We start from the raw sequence: 14447 nt of genomic DNA, 5'->3' as shown, positions 1-14447 counted from the left end.
CTTAAAAAAAGACAAAAATCCCTTGGACTATTCCTCCTATAGACCTATTAGCCTACTTGATATGGACTATGAAATAGTTGCAAAAGAACTGGCCCGCAGGCTTGAAAGTGTTCTTCCAAAAATTATATTTATTATTGAGATTTATTATGTTATATTGATTTGTTAAATCAAGGCAGGCCCAGATAATGTACGTTGTGCACTCTGAGCCCTATTTTGTACCCGGCGCAGCGCAGCGCAGCGCAAACTGTCTTTGCTAATTTAAGACCGACGCAGTTGTCAGTTTCCCGTCCAGCGTAGTGTTAATTTCGTCAGACGAGACGAGACTAAATATGTTCGTCAACGACCTTTTTTTCCATGACTAAGATGACGAGACTGCGCCAATGTCCAAAAACGCTGACTAAGACTAAATTAACATGCATCATTGTTGACGAAAAAAGACGAGACTAAAATGTTTTGCATAAAATAAAAACTAAGATAAAATCTCTCTTCATTTTCGTCTACAATCGTCTCTACTTTTTCATCATGAGATAGAATATTCAGCTGTTACCGAGACCCGGTGCTACACAGGTGCCCTAACGACCGTTATCTACCGGACCGAATAGCAACGCAGATTTTGGTGCCACTTAGATGCCTGCGCTTCTCTCTGATGCTCCTAAACGGACGTTAGAGTCAACTGAAACATCGCTGCACGGGACGCTAGTTAACACTACACTTGGCAGCAGGTAACGTTAGCCTACCGTTAGCTAGCAGTTGGAGTAAACACGGTTACAATCATTGACATATATAAATAACATTTTATAATAATATATAATATATTATATATATATAATTTCCAACACGAGACGTACGACAGTCTGCAGCTGCTGTTGTCTGAAAAACAACACATATGTTGTGTTCACTTGAAATACGCCTCGCCAGTTTCGTGCTGCATTTATTTTATTGTAAAATATCCTTTTCCAATGCAGTGGTTGTTTTTGTCGTTCACTGGTGAAATAAGGAAGAGGCTCAATATTTATATAACTTTATATAATTTATTTATTTTTATAACTATTTGACTGAAATGGTTATCAGAAATAATTTATTTAAAAAAAAGACTAAAATGTTTTGACTAAAACTTGACTAAAATGACGAGACTTTTAGTCGACTAAAACTTGACTAACAAAAATGTTTGGCACAAGACTAAGACTAAGACTAAATTAAAAATAGGTGACAAAATTAACACTAGTCCAGCGCCCACGTCATTTAAACAGCAAATGCACCTGCACCCATCTGTGCAGCCATGGGCGTGCTGGTCTTACAGGGAGGTGTGTTCAGGTGCATTCTGGGCGTATTGGTATCTTGAGGCAGCGGGAAGTGATCGCGCCATTGACCAACAAAAACCTGGTCTAAAGTCAATAACTCAGCATTTCATTGTTATTTTAACAGAGCATTAGTAAAATGCACGCACACACTATGCTTGTTACACAATCAGGGACGCGCAGCATCACACACACATGCAAAAGATAAAAAATAGATCTGCTCGCACTGTCACTTCACGCACGACCAGATCAGTGTCTTCTCCTGAGAACCTCTCCTTCCTGCTTAGAAAATCCTCCATCATAACAGCAATGCTCCAATGTCCAAACGCGCCTGGCTTTTAAAGAGAAAGGGAGATGATCTCTGATTGGTTGATTGCATGTTACGCCCAAAACACACCTCTGATTAATGAAGACAATAAGTACAACCCTTTAGAACCAGGCGCCCGGTGCATGGAACCTTTTTTCCCGGCGTTAAACTGGCAAAAGTGGATTTGAACACGCTCTAGACGCACCTGCGCCAGGCGCTTCACGCCATGCGCTCAGATCGTGAAAATAGGGCCCAATGTCATACACTATCTTAACACCTATAAAAACAAAGCATTTATCATTTCTTTGGATGCCAAAAAGGCATTTGATCGTGTTTTTCTCAGTTAAAAATCTTTACTCTGACCCAATAGCCAATGTTAATACAAATGGACTGAAGTCTGAGGGTTTTGGGGTGCGTAGAGGTTGCAGACAAGGATGTCCCCTGTCACCTTTATTGTTTAAATTGTTCATTGAGCCCTTGGTCCAATTCAGTGGCTGGTTCAGATGGGTTTTATTCACTGCGCAGTGAAGAAAGAAGTTCACAGAAGCTGTAGAATTCTCTCTGACCAGAATGAGTTTTCTAGCCAGGGTTTTATACCAGTTTACAGGAAACAACAGAATAAACAAAAGCTGAGAAGACATTCAACTCACAAGTCTCTCTGAGTAGATTTGCATCGGCCCAATACTGTCAATTAACTTCAACTAATCAAAAGTGCTTTGAACGTTAAGGTTTTAATTTCTGTTGAAGCCAACCTGGGCTCTAAATAAAAGCTCTCACTCCCAGTGACCTTTACAAAGTAAAATGCTTTGTTTTAACACTAAGTTAGAGAAAAGGCAGACAGACTTATTTTAATAAGGAGACATTAACTGGGATTGCAGCAGGTGAAAAGAATCATGTTATTTCATTATTCGCAGATGATGTCCTTCTGAATTTAAGTAATCCTGAGAAATCAGTTCCAGCTGCTCTGGACTCATAGCCTCATTCAGCGCTCTGTCGAGTTATAAAATGAACCTAGTAAATCTGTCGCTCTGGCTTTAAATATCCCCAGAATATGACCATACAATCTCCTTCTCAGAGAGAATGGAGAATGGTCTGAAATATTTGGGTATATTTTGTTACCCCTGATTTAAAAATGTTTTTATTTATTTGAGACTAATATTCTCCTTTGATTCAAAACATTTGAAATGATTTCAAGAAGTGGACCTCTTTGCCGACTTCCTTCTTTGGGAGAATCAACACTATAAAAATGAACATCCTCCTTTGGTTAAACTACTTTTTTCAAAATCGTCCATGCTATTTGACCCCAGCATTTTTTTTTCTTAAAGTGGCTATATGTAACTTTCAGTTTGTGTTGATTCTAGCGGCTGCTTTGGACAAAAGCTGTAGTTTTACCACACATGCGCTCATAAAGGTCTTTTCTTTACAGTGCTGTACTACCAAGTTAGCGTTACCGGGAGGTCATATAGTTAATAGTTATGTTTTGCTCAGACAGAAAATCATTCATTTACAATAAAAGAGTAAGTTACAGATGCATCGTTGCATTTCAAGTGTTCATACGGTAACTTAGCCTACTTTGGATGTCTCGTGAGCTAAACCTGGTATCACTGTCACTGTGTCACGAGTTAAAGCATTAAGAGATTGTTGTAGCAACCAAAAAATAATAACTTAGATTCATAAAGCGCATTTCATGAAACCCAGTTACGCTTTACACAAGTAACGTTACAGGGGGGACAAAAAGTAAAGAAAATAGTAGGCCAACACAAACACGGAGTAAAAGGAATAAAATGTCTGTTATGTATGATGATATGTTGTAAAGAAAACCCCCAGCAACAAGCATATTTTAAGAACATCAACATTTATTTCACATGATATAAAACAGATGGGTTTTGAACCTTTTGCATATTGACCCTAATAATATTAATAATAACCTCTTATAGTTAGAATATTCGCTCTTCTTCTTTTCAGTGTGTACATAAATTATGCTATCTTGTTTTATTTCTTTTTACTTTTATATTTTTTTTTACAGTTTGTACATCTCTTTTAAATGTCTTTTATGTCCTGGAGCTCCAAAGTCCAACTTATTGCTTCATACATGTGCTATTGTCCAATTCTTCGCCACCTAGCACAGATTCAAACGCAAAAAGTCTAATCTGTGTCGTGTCCTCAGCCTCTGGTAGAACTTCTGAGTAATGTAAACCGAAAACAAACAAAAAAAGACACAAACTGAAAAAGCAGACTAGAAATCCAAAAACATTCACGTACTGCGTGTGGCGCCAACAGACTTCAGGAGATTCAGACTGTCTGCTCGACATAAATAATCACAACCCTGAAAATATTATACTTCGTTCTGTCCAAAACAATCAGCAGCATGAAGTGGCACCTTGTTGAAGTAAAAATCTGCTTTATGTTCATATATATACTTTTTTTTACATATATATTTATAAGTCTATCCAATGAAGGACAATCTGTTATGTTGCAGGTGCAAAAATGAAAATAGAGTGATAACGGAGCCTCTGGTGTCAAATAAAAACACAAAAAATGGGAGCGGTTAAAATCCAAGAGCATCGGCGGTCACTTTGGGGTTAAATAAAGCACTGCATGTGTGTCGAGTTTTGGTGCTTAGCCCATCTGCGCTGAGACTTCTCAAGTGCTCCTGTATGCAGCTGTACACTCCCATCCAGCAACTCAGTCACAGCTAATATCCCCTCCTCCAGATCAGTAGAATATTCTAAGAATTATTATGTTAAGATGACTTTAATACTTAGTAAGGTATCAAAAGCTCTGTGTATTGATGTGTGTGTGTGTGTGTGTGTGTGTGTGTGTGTGTACATTTGGCAACACATATTTATGGAGCTATATTGCCCCCAAACAAGTCGTACATCCGGTCAAGATTGTGAAATGGTTTCATTTTATATATTTATAGCAATTAAATGATATGGCCAATGACAACAGCAATAAACAAAAGAAAGACACAGAAAACAAACAGAACGACAGAACAGGATTGAGTGTTCACCCTTTTTGTGTCTCAGCCTGACTGGATAAATGGCAACAAAACAAACATTTTAACAACATGCTTAAAGCTACACAGTGCGTAGTTTCTGTCTCCCCCGTGAGGAATTCTAAGTAATGACAACAACACTGTCGGTGCGTCCACGTGATACAAGCCTTCCGTGATCGCGCAGCTGAATAACAGCTCGTGTTTTACTTGCCCTACACAGGTGAGGCCACGCTGAAGCATATCGTTACTTAATGGCGGTTTTCTTCAGATTTACGCACCCAACTACAGTGAAGCGTGATTTACTACGTACAGCAGGTACGTGGCGATATCGACCCTACGCCGTAGCCTGACATGCACCTCTCGAAAAATTTAACTACACGTTGTGGCGACGCGCGTCTCTCAGTCGTGGCTTGGTAGCGTTGCATCCCCGACTCATTTCCTGGTTCTCCTTCTCCATAAACAACATGACATCAAGGAGAGGGTTAACTTCTTCTGCTCCAGATTTCCAACCGTGGTCAGAAAGAACAGGGGAGACTCTTTGGTTCTCTCACTAGGACTCTAGAGTCAGCACTCACTCTGAAGATAATCACCATCACTCTCTCACGAAAGTTCTGCGTGGAGCCTCTGCAGAACCATCAATCACGCTTAATTGTGTGTTGCTAAAACGTGGATGACGGAAGGAGGACTGAAGCTGCTGCTCTGCTGCTTTTAATACACAGCCTGTGTCGACATGGTCCATTCTAACTGCTGGTGCTGGTGTCGCCAACAGATCAGATCGTGGAAGTACTGGGCAACAAGCGGGGGTTCAGTTGTGCTATTGTGAATGTGGAGCTGCCAAACAGCATCTGTGTTCAGGAAACCTACCCTCGACTGGATAAACCGATAATAAAAACCCTAAAAACAATCCTTTTTTTGAAAAAAGGTTGGCCTTTCTGAAAACACACAGCACATACATAAAGGTGGCTGAAACAGACATAGCACCAACTCTGTACAACAAACACTCTTCTTACACTATTACCTATTTTCACGACTGTAGGGATGACTATCATATAGGTCAATATGATTCCGAAATCAGGTGACACTTGAGTTAGTCACCTCTTTCTTGGTCTACCTATTCCTTTTCAAATTTTGGACTTTGTATGGTTGCCTGTCAATGGACAGCTGGAGCAGACCCAACATTATGGGCCCCAGGGGGCCAGGCTCACCCATCCAGGAATTTGGCACTCCCAGGAGAAATATGCAAGACCCAGAGCTGGCAAAAACTGCCCCTACCATTCCCAAGAATGCAACCTACATAAACCATGACATTCTAAATGAAATAATAGAACTGATGAGCCAACTGGTGACAGAGCATATTAAAGAGGAGACTCTTTTTACACAAAATGGAAGGAACCCAAGACCCAACGGGCTGTGGAAATATTCCTATTGTACTGCGTTTTGTTGACGAAAGCTAAACTATAAGAGAGAGGTTCTTGACCATCGCCACAGCAGATGCAGGTCAAAATGCAGATGCAAAACGTCTCACACAGATACTTATTTCGGAATTTTGCTGGCCTGAGCACAGACAAAATCCTTAGCCAAGTTTACGATGGGGCCTTTGCAATTTCAGGGAGACTGGCTAGGGTTCAAAGACTCCTTCAACGTGAGCTGGGCAGAGAAATCCCAAATGTTCACTGCTTTAACCACCAACTCCACTTGATCGGTGTTCACGCCATGTCCGGTGAGAAGGCTATTGAGGATTTATTCAGTATCTATAATGTCCTGCACAAGTTCACACAAAAGCCCACCGTTGCAGCCTAATTGTTCTCCGTTTTTTGTTCTCCTACATTTTGTTCCCGATTTTGTTTTTTAATTTCAAAACAAAAACCTGTTGGCTGCCAAAGTACACGGACCGAAACGGTGCATTCATAGAATCCATTGCTTCACTCGACCCGGAGAGCAGCTCCTTCCTGGACTCAGTAAAAGTAGAACCCCCTGCATACACTGACTGGACCCACGCACCCGACACACAGCTCCACACCTCCAGATGATGGACACTGAAAACACTGCTCAGTAATGTCCACATTATGGCTCTTGAGTGCTTCCACGATCTGACCAAGAAATGCAACACAGAGTGGAAAGACACTTCACTGCGGAGATTCGATTTATCGGGAAAATGGTGGCTGCAGCTATATAAGGCCCAGCCTGAGCCACCAAAGTGTAGTAAGTTAGTCATCTTATTATTCCTATCCTTTTTGTCTAAGTTCTTTGTCCTGAATTGTCTTACAGCTTTTAGGTGGTTACAAATGTTGGGCTTTTTTCAGTGTGTGTTTGTCAATGTGAAGTAATAGATATGAGAGAGTAGAATAACATGCCCCCTATAGTCAAAGTCTTGCTGTCCATGGCGTTGATCATGCAGCTGTCACGATGTCGCTGTTTTTCGTGACTTTGTTTTGCACTAATAACTGACTAGGCCTTGGACTGCTTGTGTCTGAATTGTAAGGTCTAATAGTGGGAGACTACACAACTTTGCCATTCAGATAAATAATAGGCTGCACTATCGGCTCACAATTCATTTATATCGACTGAACCGAATTTGAAGTATCATTAAAATATACAGTACATATCAGTTAACATATAAACCTACATAATATTGAACTATTCGATATGAATCCGTTGTTGAATTGAATAGTCTGAAAAAAAAGAATTAGATTGTCAGGGCCCGCCTATAAAAACCAAATGCCTGGCCAGTTACTTTCCCCTGGCCGCGACTGAGCTGGAGACTCCTATGGAAACCAGAAAAAACTCTCAAAAGTCCTTCTGGGGATTGCGCAAGTATATTTCAGCTCAAACATCATTTGTAACTTTTTTTATGACCATTTCACAATCTTATTTTTATGCAGAAATGTTTTGAGACAAATCTGACTCCATATGTTGGTGTTTTGCCCAGGGACATATCAGTCTGGACAGATTTAACAGGTGTTAAGATACAGTACATCTGCCTCTCTCACTGTCGGGAAGTGATGGCGGCCCGTCTGTGTGTTGTCAGGGCTGTCATCCTCTCAGTCTCCTTGTGGGCATGTAACAGTAGTATCAAAATAGTCCTGTTGTAAACGCAGGAAGCCGTGGAGCATGCTCTGTGCAGGCAGGCTACATTTGGGCTTTATGGGCCGCCAGTGTGGATGTCGTGGCCGCCAGTGCTCACGTGTCTCTGCTCACCAAGGTGAACGTCTGCGCTGCAGGGAGGACAAGAGAGGGGGAAGGGAGTGGTTAGTACAACGTTGTTTGGTTATACAGTTTTGCTGTATTTTTGTTGCTGTAATTCATTTGCAAATACGTTTTTACAATACAGTATTGAATTTACAGATACCACAGTAGGGCTGCACCATATGAGGAAAATATTGCGATAACGATATTACTTGCGATAAATAAACAGAACACAAACTGCTGGTTGAATTTAAAACAAATGAAAGGAAATCATTTCCAATATTATTTTATTGAACAAATTGAACACTGAATTGTATATAAAAGGAAGCACTAAAAAAGAATGACAGTTACATTTCAAAGTGCAGTTTTCTACTGATATTTTCTATCAACTAACCGAAAAAGTGTCTTTCGCAATGTATCGCAGCCTTTCGCATGTTCATATCGCACTGACGATAAAAAAAAAAACATATTGTGCAGGCCTAGGTGATAGAATCTGAGCTAAAATACACAAGGACAGACAAAGAACAACAGTGAGCCGTACAGAACTTAACATAATACATAAAACAAACCAAACAGGGATAAAAGTATAGTCATAAAAGCTCAGTTTTTGGGTGTGACAGCTTATAAAAACTTAGTCTGGGTTCTTTAGTCAATTTCGTTTTCTATCAAACAGGAAAATGCTAATGTTATATTATGTTACGTTTGCTGCAAGAATTTTGTTACCAAGTCAAATATCCAAATGGCAGTTTTAGCCTAACTATCTGTCTGTAAGTTAACACACGTAACGTCGGACATATTCTCGCTTTGCCAGACCTTCCTCCACAGCGCTGCAGAGGAGGGTCTAGCTAGTCCACACAGCATTCCAGGATGGGAGAAAAACGTGCTCTGGTTTATTGGCATTTCTTTAAACCAATCATAATTATCTTGGGCGGTGCTTAGAGACGGACGGAGCCTCTGTGCCTCTACTAAATAGTCTCAGGAAGGAACTTGTTTTGGTGGAACATGTGTACGTTCAAAAGTTGTTTTAGTCGTGCAACAGAAAACTCTGATTGGACAGATAGTCTAGATAGCTGTCTGGATTTACCCTGCAGAGATCTGAGGAGCAGTTAACCATAGTCCTCATAAATCCACCGGAGGTTAGAACGCCAAGACAGAGACAGAGGAAGGAGACGGACATCCGGCTGAAAAGACGGACATCCGGTGGAATTTACGACGGCACCTGAACAATCCCGGAAATGGAACGTCGTGGACATAGACTATGTCGGACATAATGTTAGCTTACTGTCAGGATCCCACCGTCTCCCCGTTCTTTCTGCTGATTCCTCACATTTTGTCTTCATAAAAGCTCAGTTTTTAGGGTCGGCAGCTTATAAAAACGTAGAGTTCTGGGTTCTTTACATTGTTGGTAGCCGACAGCAGCCTTGAGGCATTTTTCTGTTGTTTACTGCTGCTATTCTTACAATTAAAGGTGCAGTAGGTAAGCCTTATAAAACTAACTAACTACATGAAGCAGGTAATAGAAAAATAAATCCAGCTCCTCTGGTACCACCTACAGACTGTAGTGTGATTTGCAAAAATCTACCACTCCCTGTTCAGATGCACCAATCAGGGCCAGGGGGGGTGTCTAACTGCGTGTCAATCACTGCTCATGCACACACATTCATTCTCACTTGTGGGGGGAGGGGCTTAGGAGACTGTTTTGGGCTTTAGCGGAAAGGAGGGGAGGGACTAAGAAGTTGTCGATGTTCAAATGTTCAAAAGTCCTGGATCTTCCCAATCCTACCTACAGCACCTTTAATGAGATGGGCAAGTTGGTTCAGTGGGTGAGGTCTTCTCTGGTGCTTGTTGGTAATGCTGTGTAATTCAGAAGGAATGGCTCTGAAAGCCTGGTGGAAACAACGATACCAAGGTATTTAATGTGACCTGTAGTTCTTAGATGTAGCATTCTAGTCTTCCTTTTCGAGTTAGACCAATACAGTACACCAGGAGTCTGCAACGTTATTTAGGCCAAGGGCCCATTAGCTGAAAAAGAGAGGGAGCAGGGACTCCTTACATATATTATACATACACATAAAATGTAGTTGCATATTAAACTGGACCTACGTGTAAGGCGGCCTAAAGCCTTTACAGTACCTTTTTTTCTCTTTAAAATGAGTCCCACAAGTGGAACAGTGGGTGGTAAAAAGTCTGCATGTCAACTTTTGTGAGCATGTAGAATTCATCTGTGAGTGCAAATCAAGTTTTCTAAGTCAAAAGTCCTGCTGGTCTATGCAAATGATTTTCAATCTGCTGTGTTTTTCAGCAGTTTTGGCAGATGGTAAGGATTTGTGAATGTGTGGGTGCTTGACATGTCATAAAATGCCCATGGCTGACACACAGACCGGCCGCATCTTTTCCTTTAGGTGTCGGACGTGCTCTGCTCTTTTTTTTATGCACACAGTTGGCATTTGAAGAACGGTTCTGTTCTGCTCACTACAACAGCAAAATAAAACACAACTTTAAAGCTTTAGTGTGTAACTTTTTGATATAAAAAAAAAGTCTGTTACATTCAAGCCATCGCCAAATGAGTTGCTACAAAGCTAATTAAGACTATCAGCTCCACACAACTCTCTCTGGATCTCTCAGTAGGACTATGATCAGAAGATTGTGGCGTCCGGGGACTTTCCCGCGCAGAAACTCCTTCATGTTTTTTTAATCCTCCGTGTCCTCCTTGGTTACTAGCAACTGTGTGGAGGGGGGGCGATCACGGAAGGCTTGTATCGTGGACGCGCCAACAGTTTTGTTGTCATTACTTCATTGGGGAGACAGAAACTACACACTATAGCTTTAAAGCCTGATGGGGCCATATACTCAAACTCAACCTTGCAGAACTGAAATCAAATATATTTTGATTATTAAGGCTAAAAACAACAATCCCGGAGTGTCTGTCTTCCCAGATTAATTGTTTTTTAAAGTTGCAGTTTCATTGTTTACCCACTGGAGTGTGCTGTCGGGTCAGTTTACGAACTTTGAAGACTTGTTCTATCAGACGCAGTAGGTAGGAAATAAGCTGTTTGTTTTGTATTTGGACATGCAATTGACATTTTGAGAAGCAATGTCAATCTGCACACAACACTAATGAAGATAAACAGAGACACACTACACAACTGTACAGCCGGATGTAGGAATAGACCCTAGTCCAGACCCTTGTGCTACGGCCCTATCATCGCGATATCCCTAAACATAGAACTTACACTGCGTACTGTTTACCAGAGGGAATTAAATTCACTTAATGTATTTCGCGGTTAAGACCAGTGGTTAAGACCTCAAACTGTCCCACCGACATGATAAGCTTGAGCGAATATCCCAAATGTTTCGCTGCGAAGTGTTTTGAGCCGTTTATTTGCATTTTCGTGCCGTTAATTCGCCACGCCCCCCAGTGCGTAACGGCCTAAAATCTTAGCTACTGCCCTGAGACGTTTTTTGGGCATTCAACATGCTAGAATGGTCAGAGCGTCTGTGAAATTTTACAAAGTGACAGAATAGCAAGTTCATTCCAATACTGTAATTGAAATTGGGGAGCAAGTGCAACAGAAGGTATTTGGGCCAGCATGAAATGTGGTCTCACACATGTGTCACTTACAAGCCAACATGTTGTTGTTGTTGTGTTTCTTGTCATCTGCTGTTAGCTCCAGCTTCTCCTCTCTGGCGCTCTGTTGCGTCGCGTCTGGTTCGTCCTCCCTCGGCTCCGGGCTCGGCGTCTCGGGCTCAGGAGTCTGGAAGCTGCAATGAGCCGAAGCAGAACGGGTCACTCGGACGCAAAACTGACTACTACTGATAGGACAAGCAAAAGAACGGCTATCATATATTTCATTGAATTCTTTTTAATTTCGGGGCAGCAGTAGCTCAGTCCGGAGTGACTTGACTTGCGAGTGACTCGCCGGTTCAATTCCCTGTACGGACAGAGTACGGTAGCTGGAGAGGTGTCACTTCAGGCACTGCTGAGGTGCCCTTGAGTAAGCCACCGAACCCCAAACTGCTCGGGGCGCCTGTAGTGGGCAGCTCCCTCACTCTGCACCCTATCCATTAGTGCATGTATTGGGTCCTGTTTGTGGATGTCTGTGTTTTTCGGGCCTGTGAGTGTAAAGATGTAATTTGTCTTCTTCTTCGCCTCATACTCACACTCATTCAGCACACGCACAGACACGCACACACACACACACACACGCACACACACACACACACACACACACACATAATACAACAATAACACAATAATACACACACACACACACACACACACACACACAGACACAGACACACACACTTACCAAAAAATGTTGTCAGTGGTGGTGTTTCCCCCCCACACCCCCCCACCCCCCCCCCCAACCCCCCCCCCCCCCCCCCCCCCCCCAACAAAAAAACAACACCCCCCCCCCCCCCCCCCCCCCCAAGTTTTTCCATGCATTGCCAGACCAGTGATACGTATCTTTTACCTCAGCAAGACTTTGGTTTTGTGCTGACATGAGTTGTACAATAGTTGAACTTATATTACTAATAATAATACAAAAAGAAAGAATGAAAACTACAGGGAAATGGATAGAGATATTGGCAAATAATGAAATATGTTAGTATGACAAGAGAAGTCAGTTGGTGAACACGTAAATAAATAAATCACGTGAGACAAAAAACATGAATGACTGAGTGAGTAAGTGATCAAGTAAAAATACAATAAACACGTCGAGGACATGTTTGTCTGTGTGTGCTGTGGACTGAGGGTGGTGTGGAGAGCAGCCCAGACCCAGCTATCAATCCTGGTTACAACCTCAGGATAAAGCCCTTAAATCCAAGCTGGCTCCTTCCACATTCCCACAAATCTTCTGTTATTTCCCCAGATTACAAGCGCAGATGTTCCATCCACAATAGCTGATTATCTGCTGTGTGGATTACATCAGAGAGAGAGCTGTGTATAGTGACGCTGTGTGTTAGAGTTCCTTTGGTTCTCCTCCACCTGCTGCCCCTGCAGACTGCACTGTACCAGTTTACTATAAGCAGCGGTGGAAGAAGTAGTTAGATCTTTTACTTTAGTAAAAGTACTAATACCACACTGTAAAAAATACTGCAAGTAAATCCTGCAATGAAAATTTTACTTAAATAACAGTATGTAACAAACAATGTGGATTTGTGAGGACTATAAGATAAGATAAGACATACTTTATTGTTCCCAAAGGGAAATTAGTTTTGGACTCTGTCCATTCTGCAGCGTCACAAGACAACACACAATACAAAAAAGGCAACACCAAATACAGAGAGAGAAAAAAATTAAAATAAAAAATACAGAAAAGACAACAAATACAAATATCTCTCAACACATACTCTCTTGCAATACAAACATGCTTCCATATACATATAATGAGCATATTAACTACTCCGTTCATTGGCACTTCCCATTAAACAACCCATCGGCTGTATTCTCCGCAATAAGTGGGACACAGCCCTTGCACAGTACAATATTACAATAATACAATATTGCACATTGACTTTGGTTAACTGCTCCTCAGATCTCTGCAGGGTAAATCCAGACAGCTAGCTAGACAAGAAGCTGTAACAGATGAATGTAGTGGAGTAACTAAAGTAACTAGTAACTAAAGCTGGAACAGATGAATGTAGTGGAGTAAAAAGTCCAATATTTCTCTCTGAAATGTAGCGGAGTAGAAGTAGAAAGTGGCATGAAGAGAAAAGACTCAAGTCAATTACAAGTACCTCAAAAATTTGACTTAAGTACAGTACTTAAATGTAATATTGTAATATGGGATAAGTCCTTCCTGGTTTTACAGGCTGCATTACAGTAAAGTACTTTTCTGAACTTACCAGACTGTTCTAGCTGTTCTGTTATTTGCCTTTACCCACTTAGTCACTAAATCCACGTTACTGATGATTATACATAAAAAATCTAATTGTAAAAATATTTTGTGAAAGCACCATTAGTCAACCCTACAATATCGCCGCAATATCGATATCGAGGTATTGGGTAAAAAATATTGTGATATTTGATTTTCTCCATATCGCCCAGCCCTAGTTGAATGCTGTCATTAACTATTATATTCTCCCTTATTTTGGTGTTAGGTTCTAGTAGAGACAATCAAGAGGACTACAGCGTAATGTTCACACTGTCTACTGCCAGAACAACCAGCGTTATATTGACAACATGGCACATCATTCCACTTCAATCACAGAGCAGCAGTAGTAACCCGGAACTGCCCAATATACCATTAGGTTTAATCCCAGAGCACTTACGTGTACATTACAGCGCACTCATCATAAATGGTATTTGTGTAGTTAGGCTCACTGACTGAGCTGCGTTAAAGCCCCTGCAATCCTATTTATTAAGAGTCTAACGCTCCAAAACCCCAGTTAATCTGCTTCATCAGAACTGTGTGGCTGTGTTTTGATCAGATCTGACTGACAGTGACATGAACACACACACTGGGGGTTTAGCCATGGAACACATTATATTGCTGACTCGTGTCTGCAGGCATTGAATGACAGGACGTTAAATTGGGACTTTCGTTCAATTCCTATTAGTATGTGAAGTGTTATGCTGGGATTTTTCATTGATTGGTTTTTCCATGCAGTTGGCACTAATTAGAGCTGAATGATATGAGGAAAATATGCTAAA

The 14447-nt window shown here is 41.3% G+C and overlaps 1 protein-coding gene across 1 annotated transcript in view; it reads right to left on the bottom strand.

Annotated features, from left to right (window-relative positions):
- Nucleotides 1-6411: 6411 nt before the first annotated feature.
- Nucleotides 6412-14447, bottom strand: part of LOC120553759 (pleckstrin homology domain-containing family A member 5-like) — a 275577-nt gene continuing 267541 nt past the window's right edge. Inside the window, 3 exon segments of the mRNA XM_039792455.1 lie at nt 6412-7818; nt 11412-11554; nt 12109-12128. Of these exon segments, the coding sequence (XP_039648389.1) occupies nt 7784-7818; nt 11412-11554; nt 12109-12128 (198 nt within the window). The 3' untranslated portion in view covers nt 6412-7783.

This window comes from Perca fluviatilis, chromosome 23 (genome assembly GCF_010015445.1).
Source record: "Perca fluviatilis chromosome 23, GENO_Pfluv_1.0, whole genome shotgun sequence".
In the NCBI taxonomy this organism is placed as follows: Eukaryota; Metazoa; Chordata; class Actinopteri; order Perciformes; family Percidae; genus Perca; species Perca fluviatilis.
The sequence above is the reverse complement of the archived record's forward strand: the minus strand, read 5'-3'. Positions and strand labels throughout refer to the sequence as shown.